The 8,938-nt window shown below is 36.3% G+C and overlaps 1 protein-coding gene across 1 annotated transcript in view; it reads right to left on the reverse strand.

Moving 5' to 3' along the window:
• Positions 1 to 2,552: 2,552 nt before the first annotated feature.
• The window catches only part of TSTD1 (thiosulfate sulfurtransferase like domain containing 1), a 189,956-nt gene continuing 183,570 nt past the window's right edge, over positions 2,553 to 8,938 (reverse strand). The window contains exon 4 of the mRNA XM_044059500.1: positions 2,553 to 6,185. Coding sequence (XP_043915435.1) covers positions 6,131 to 6,185 — 55 coding nt within the window. The 3' untranslated portion in view covers positions 2,553 to 6,130. The remainder of the gene's footprint in view (positions 6,186 to 8,938) is intronic.

Below are 8,938 nucleotides of genomic sequence, written 5' to 3' on the forward strand. Positions count from 1 at the left end.
TAGAAAAAGTTAAAGACTTATTTCAGAAATGTTAGCCTGGAGTTGCAGGCCATTTAGTCTGCCTGTTAAACCAGCCCTGCAAAAAAAAAAAAAAAACCAAGCAAACAACAAAAAAGATTATTTTAAAAATAGTTTAAAAAAATAAATATACAAACCTGTGTGTGACTGTATGTGCACACACATGTACACACATACATACATTAATGTGAAATGTGCATTTGGAAAAATTCTCAGAGGAAACGTTGTTTGGTATAAAATAGTACATTTAATAAACACAAGACAACCATTTAAGTGCAAAATACACAACATGCACTGTATGCAGCACATATTTTGTACTAGATACAAATTAAGAGTGTTATAAATAATTCAGATAAAACTGTATGCCATTGTGTTATGAATGTGCATATTGCTAGGAATGCATTCTCTGCTAGTTTATACCTTTCAATCTCTTTAACAAAGTACATTTTTAAATACATAATCTTATGTAACTTTTCTCCTAAATCTTTTCCACTGATCTATCAAACTGCATTTGGAAAGATGATTGCAGAAAAAAAAATGATTTGCTTTGCATGAAGAAACAGTGCAGGTAAAAGAAACAAATGATAAAGAAATCGACTGGGGGGAGAAAGAAGTGCTTCCTTGAGGGCAGAACATATTCAGTGACCCTGAGTTCAAAGGTTTGGCAAACATTTAAGAAAGTGCCTTAGTTGTAGATGCCTTGTCACCAGTAAAAACAAAAATGTGATATAAAATAGTCCCTTTAGCTAAAAGAATTACTCTCCAAATCTGTATGCTTTTCTGTATTGTTTCTTGTGGTAATTTCAGTTTGTTTTACTAAATGTGTACTGTCATTAGCCCTTTGTTTTTTTTTTGCATGCACTGAAAGGTTAAGCACGGAACCATTGGAAAATTTTGCGGAATTCAGAAACAGTATAGCTACAGCATTCCCTGGAATTTCAAGCTGATTATTGTGTGTGTACCCCTTTTATGAACTATTAAAGGGTTCACATAAAACAGCACTGTGCTTTGAGCCCATTATTGTATGAGGGTACAGTCAGTGTTGACAGCAATGCTATTTTACCCTTTTAGTCAAAACATGAAGGAGTCAAGAAAATCCTGCTTTGTTGTGACTTTGCCCTTCACAGGGATGTTAACAAAAACAGATAGATAAAATCTAACAAGTACAGTCTGTGCTTCTATAGTCAGTAAGGAAATGAGCAGAAAGTGAGCATCAAACAATATTTGTGTTTTGTCATCTTCTAGATTTCCATCTTTCTGTCATGTCTGCTGAGATATGGGGCAGCGGAGACAGCCCACAGTTCTCCCTATCAAATGTACACTGGCTCAGGTAATGTGTCTAATACCCTTGCCTTTTTCCTAAAAAGTAAAGTGCCATTGGAATAGCCTGAAATGCAGTCAAGCCATAGTATGTTGAACGTAAGAAACTTTATCATCTGGTCTGATGGACAATATTGATCTATTTATTTTGCTGTTGGGAATGAGGTTGATCCAATGGTACCAGAACTGTTGCTGTGGTCGTAACCCAGCTTGTTGTGGCTGTGCTGAATAATGTCTCTCCACTTGGCCCAAAACTTATTATCTGATGCTGAAAAATGAATACCACATTCCTTAACATCAGTATAATCCTGTGACAAACTATTACTTGTGGTTTTATAACTGCAGCAACATATATCATTGTGGTTGCTTCAGGGCATAGAATATCCATCCATCCATAACCCCTTTTTCCCATTGTTCCACATGGAGTCGGGGTGTCACTTCAATAGTGACAGTCATCTAGAGCCGAGGATTACACTGACGGGTGGCTATCCCTGTCACGGTAGTCCTTCCACAAAGCACTCACACACACACACACACACACACACACACACACACACACACACACACACACACACACACACACACACTCACACCTATGACCAATTCAGAGAGTCCAATCCACTTACTGCATATCTTGGAATATGGGAGGAAACCGGAGCACCCGGAAGAAACCCATGCTAACACAGGGAGGACATGTAGACTCCACACAGAAGGCACCCCAGCTGAGAATCAAACCGGGGAACCAGAGGTACAGAATATATTATTTATTTATTTATTTATATGTTGGAGTAAAACACTGACCCAGATGGACCACTTTTACACTAAACCCAGGAGCAGTGTCTGGTTAAGCTACTTGCGCAGATTTGTAGGGAAGGCAAACAAAAACTGCGGGAATCAGGCTCTGGACCACAGGAAGCAGTTTGTTAACATCTCACACTCTTAGTCTTCTGTGCTAATTGCCAAATAATGTAAAACTGAAAGGAAGTTCTACATGAAGAATTATTTTTTTTTAAATTCTGGTAATTTCTGCTCGATCAAATATGATATTACTGAAATTGCATTCACCAAAATCTATGTAGTAGGTTAATGCTTTAAGTCCTATAAATAACAGCGCAGATTTCAGTAAACTGAAACATGAACCAACTGTTTCCATAATTAACAAGAAAGCATAAGTGCTTCAAATGAAATACATTTCAGAATTTCAATGAATTTTCTTTTTGCAAGGAAACAATAAGTGCTTCAAATTAAACAATTTTCAGAAATCCAACAATTATTTTCTTCTTCTTTCAAAGCTAAATTGTACGTAGCTTTGGCATTCTGTTGTAAGAATGTCGCTCATTCCTTAATATTACAATCTGTACGGTATTATGGGTATGCTGGGGGTAACATTAACAACAGCTGTCACTGTAAGCGTTTCATTTATGAATGCTTATATTAAGAAGTGAAAGAACACATTACAGGGTTTATCAGCAAATATATATATCGGTACCTCTGTTTTACAGTAGAGTTAAAACAGACTACACAAGTCTCTTTTCTCACAAAGAGTTTGCACATATCTTCAACTGTTCATTGCTAACATATGAGAAACAAATGGAGATCTTTATTTTACTTGTTGAAAGACATATCCAGTGATAGCTTAATTGTAGCCCTTTGCTACCAGTGAACGCTATAACTACATAAAATGAATACTTCATATGTTCCTTATTAGATAAATGCAGTGGAAAAAATTAGTGAAGGAAATGACATATGCACATAAAGGAAACTTTAATTGAGAGCCACATAATAAAGTCAATGCTAGTTCATATTAAAACTGGAAGTAAAAACGAATAATTTGACATGCTTTATGGTCAAATATCATGCAACTGAGGTGGTGGAATTCAAATTCCTGACAAAAATGTTCATATTAGGGCTCTGACTACTTAAAATCAGTTGCTTCAGTTCAGTAAATCAACTTTAAACAACTGAGAGCAAAATTACTGCTGAGTCTATACTAATCAGAAAAATAAAATGTAGGCATTACCTATTACCCATGTCTGGGTTAGCTAAATTCTTGAAAGTAAACATGCCCCAAACACACTTGTTAAATTAGAAATGAGATATTTTGTTTCTAATCAAAATAACTAATAATGAGTTATTTTTAAAGGTCTCTGGATAGAAAAATCTGTAGTAGTGGTACTAGTTTATTTCAGTTTATCAGCTCTTTGCTCTTAGTGTTATCCCTTTGATATTTATTGTGCATATTTATCTATTTAATAAAGGATACTCAATGCTCCTTGACATTCTGCGAAGTAAAACTACCTTCACTGACACTGCATGACAGGACAGTTTGGCTTTATCAGTGAGCTACTGATGCATTTTCACACCTTCATATACCTCGATTGACATATGAATATGATAATAATATAAATGAAGGACATGTTCAGGGATTTGCCCCACACCCCTTTACTGTAAATTTTTATCTCCAAATCTAGGGTTGCCACCTATCCATTTTTTTTCTGGACTATCTGGAAATCAAACTGATTGTCCGATAGTTCGTAAAACACAGTAGAAACTCTGGTATTCTGTTTCAAGAAAGGAAACAGACTGAGTTTGTAAAATCAGCAGATTTACTATGCTTTTTTACAGAAAAGCATAGTAAATCGGCAGAAAGCAGGAATCAGGAACATAAAAAGGGGGCGTTCCCATCATGTGACATCACAACTATGTCACAAAATGGGCAGAACTTGGGTGAGAGAGGGGGTGTGAATGGGCGGGGTTACAAGTGATGTGAGGGATGTGGCCTTGGTCCCGTTTTACCCCCAATGAAAGGTGGCGACCCTATCCAAATTTTATGTAGGGTGATTTAAGGAAAAATTGCTAAGACATGTTCTCTGACTTGCACTATTGAAGACATACTGTTGATGTACTAGAGCACCAAAAATATTTAAGGAAAACCTTATTCTGTGATGCATTTTCTTTAATCTTATTTAATGTAAATGATAGATATTAGTTGAAAAAAGATAATCGCTTTCTACTATGGAATATTCTTGCAGTAAGAAGGAAAAGTGTTATGAGAAAATGGAAATCAACTACATCACCACTTTTTGAAGACTTCTTATAATTTAAAAAAAAAAAAAAACTTGCCAGTGTAAAAGAATTCATTTATCCTAAACCATTTAACAATAATCCTTGGAGAAAAGTGAAATCTGTTATTGACTTTTATCTGTTATTGACTTTTATCAACAAAATCTTGCCTCTCATAATTAAAAAAAAAAGAAAAGAAGAAATGTTTTGGAAGTTTAATATTGTCAACTACTGAGTTCAGGCCTTGTGTATATTTTACATAGTTTGAGCATGTTCATTCTTTGTATAGTTATTCTTTTATTCCTGGATCCGCTCCCATGAATTCAGCACATCGGGCAATGAGCAACCTTCAGCACATGTTTCCATAATAGGTATGGGTTTTATGGGTTTGGGTTGCTAACCCAAGGCCTAACCCTGCTTAGAGGGTACACCACATACTTGCACACAAACACTCACACCTAGGGTCAATTTAGAGTGTCCAATCCACCTACTGCATGTCTTTGGAATGTGAGAGGAAACTGGAACACCCAGAGGAAACCCACACGAATGCAGGTAGGACATGCAGATCTTCACACAGAAGGCACCCCAGCCGAAAATCGAACCAGAGACCCTCTTGCTGTGAGGTGACAGCACAAACTGCTACAACACTGCACCATCCTATTTTTTATTATTATCATTATATTATTATAGTAACTGAATATTTATTATTTCTTCATGAAAAAGAGCAATAAAGTTTGAGCAGAAAAAAAAAATATTTAAGGAAGTTGCATGACTTTTTGATAATGCCTTACTGAAGCTAATTTTAACCTGTAGGCCCGGCAAGCCAGCACGTAAAAATCTACTGCCAATCATTAGTGGACTGGAGTTCCACTGTGGCGACCCCTAACCGGGAAAAGCCGAAAGACACAAACAAACTGTATGTTTTTTAAAGTATTATAAAAGTATTATAAGAGCTGTTCTCAAGCATAATGTCCGGACTAAACTGGTATGGAATTATAGCTTGAGATGCAGGGAGGAATTACCTCTTATAGTACGCAAGGTGGAAACTATAATCATGTGAGAGTACAATATCTGGACCTAGACTCACATAGGACTGACTTAGCAGGTACCTCTCTACACATATATTGGCATTCCTTCCATGTCTCAGCAATCACCCTGCTACAAGGTGATCAACCTTTCTGAGGTCCTTGTTGTACGGAAGATCATTTTGATCTGCTTTACTGTGAGGTGCTGGCATTGGCCTGAGAAGTAGTATTTTCACAGCTGTACTGCCTTATCTACTGTTTTGTTAGTTCTTCCGGGGCCATTTTGTTGTTCTCCTTCTATCGCTGCTGTTACTTTAACTCTGGTTTGGTAGTTTTGCTGTTGTACTGCATTTTGACAGGTACCATTCCTCTGCTGTTAAAGAGCTCTGTTAGTATTCTTGAAGTCTGTGACCTTTTTTTGGGGAGGGTGGTACTGGCATCTGTGACATGAGTAGAAAGAAAACAGTCAACAGACTGATATATTAAAGGCAGCTGCCAGGGTTGAAAAACTGACTATATTGAAAACATTTTTTACCAACATTCAGAGAGGAGAAGAAACATTTTTCTATGTACCTACAAAACTGTGTAATGGGGTAGCACATTTAAAACAACATATACGGATAATCATATTTAAGTGAGTCTAGTAGAGACACATTATGGGAAGTATGAATGCATCACACTCTAGTTCTGTTCTGCCACACTTTTTACTGTTCTTCTTTTGCAGACCACTCTTGGAAGCCACCGGCCAAGTTATGAGCACTGCAAAAAAAAATATATATATATATCAGTAAATAATTGTGTATAAATCTCTTACTTGTCAGTAATTCACAATGTTGCATTTGCTGCAAATTCTGTATGGTAAATGTACTGTGAAACCAAATTTCTCTACATAGCTAAGGCTATATAGGTTCACTAATGAATACTGTTCCTCATATGAACAAACTATAAACAGGCAAATTTACTGGACAGAAACCATGGAATCCTGTAATGCTCTGATAGCCCAAATATAACTAACAAGTGAATATTTAGCTCAGAAAACATCGTTATAGTTCAGAAGGCTCAAAATGCATGTTGCTGATTTTTTTTAAAAACCTACTGTACTTTAATTATGAAGCCTTTCTTATATGTCATTAACTTAGGATTTAGCGGTCCATTTTGCATCCACAATCATACCTCTCAACCTCTTAGAGCAAAAAATCTGGACAAAGACTAAAATGATGGGGGGACAAATAGGGACAGATTTTAAATATTGCTCTTACAAAGTGAGAAAGTTGATAGAATAATAGGTTTTGCATTAGCATGAATTTTCTGAAGGATGTGGAGTCTTAAATTCAAATGTTTGTCATTATTTAATTACTTCAATCCTCAGCTATTTGCCAGAAAGGAACAGATGTTAGGAGGAACACACCAAAAATATGATGCAAACATCTGGACATTCTCCGAAAACCTATACAGTTGAGAGGTATGCCCACAATCATACCCCTTCCCAAGTAAGAAGACCATTTCCTACCCAACTACTTCTTTTTTATTTCCTTCCCCACTCTGTAAACAGTAGTCCTCTCCCAAATGATCATACACTTCAACCACTTTTAACTTTCTTATCTGTCAAGAGCATGACTTCAAGAAAAGGGTACAGTACTGTAACTTCCACACTGTATCTTTGCAAACCAATACTCACCAGCTTGGATCAAGGAAAACTCACTAAAACAGGCTTTATAAACTACACAAGAATCTTCAGTTTGATATTATGATCTCATCTCTTAAAAGAAGTAAAACATTGGCAGCGACCATCCACATCTCTTCTGTGGAAGCATGGTTACCTCAGTCAGTGATCCTTCAAAATCAAGATGGAGATCTCTCTATCTCAGTGCCCTGGGGCTCTATTGTTCATCCCCTTCCTTTCAGCATTTTCATTAGCACCCTCAGGATTACCTTCTTTAATATCCCTGCATTATTATGGTTACCTGGAACTTTAACTTATCAGCCTACTGCATAACATCAATACTAGAAAGCTAGGTGTTCTCCTTTTTTTTGAAACAGGACTGCCAATTCAAGGCCTGCACAGTCACGTTTTTCATTGGATATACTGTACCATTGAATGAGTGATTTGTCGAGCACTGTTACAGATTAGAGGAAACAGTTTGTTGTTTATAAATAGGTGTTGGACCGTTTCCTGGTCTGTATGGTAATGCAGTCTCTGAGTTAGCATATTTAAATAGCGGGCATGTGAGGGATGGAGTCCACCATGTGGAGGGGGGAAGGAGACTACCCCCTGCAAAAACACTCATTCTGTGGCTTTTTCAGCCTATCAGCTATATTGTTAACAAGTCAGGATGTGGTATCTGGACTTGAAATCTTGTTGATCAGTTGGTCTTGTCAACATCTTTAATTCAAATAACTTAATCTCATAAAGTTAGTAGTTAAAATAATGGACTAGATTCCAATGCCTTGCCTAGATTTCACCTACCTTATGAAAATTCATATCCAGTTTATTTTTTTAGGTTTAACATTAAATCTTAAGAAAACTGAAACTATGCTCTTTGGAACTGCTAAACCTATCCCAACCACCAAATATTTGTTTGTGACCTCATCATTAGATGGTGATTTGCATTCTATACAGCATTTTAAATATATAGCCTTCTATTTCGATCAGTAAGTTACCTTCACCTCATACCTAAATTATGTTAACAGCAGACTAGAGAATTAAGAGCAGACTAAAGAATATCTTAGCAATTAGCAATAAAATCTCTCACATGTTAACACCTGGGTTTAAAACATCATAGCAAAAGTTTTCTTCTACCTGCCCTTGAGTATGGACTCCCACATGGGTCAGTAGATTTCTCCATGAATTGGCCCAGACTTCAAATATTACTAACAAGTTATATAGTTTGCTGGTTAACTCATTTCAGTTTGAGCACTATTGTAGCCCCCTCTTCCAAATCAAACATTCTATCAGTCATGCTGACAGCAGTGTTTTTCTTTTATTGTTATATAAAGTCCTTAACCTAAACTATTTTTCCACTTGGTTTCTTCTTCAAAAGTAAAGCAGTCAATAGGTTCATGGCTGCAGAGTTTACAGGGATGCAGTATTTGTAATTTCATCAACACCAATGATATAACAAACATGGTCATGTGATTCTAATCATTTTGAGGTAAAGTTAGCAGAAAAGCAATGCTATATATTTTTTTACTCTTATATACATACTTTATATGTAATTTAAGAATCATACATCCTACTATAACATGAAGCAGGGAAAGTATTTTACATCAACACCTGTCAGATGTATGAAATATTAAAAAAAAAATCAACACTTAAGTCAGCTTCACAGAAAATCTTTCTAATAGAATCCACCAGGATTGGCAGTACAGGATAATACCTGATCTTTTTGAGGCAATGAGGCTCTTAGTTGCAACGTCAGGCCTCAGACCATCTTTGGATAGGCAGGTATTATCAATAATTCCCAGCATTTTAGTATTACTACCTGATTGTAAAATCTACTGAAATGCATAAG

This window comes from Protopterus annectens, chromosome 17.part0 (assembly GCF_019279795.1).
Source record: "Protopterus annectens isolate FY-2018-M chromosome 17.part0, PAN1.0, whole genome shotgun sequence".
Lineage (NCBI taxonomy): Eukaryota > Metazoa > Chordata > Ceratodontiformes > Protopteridae > Protopterus > Protopterus annectens.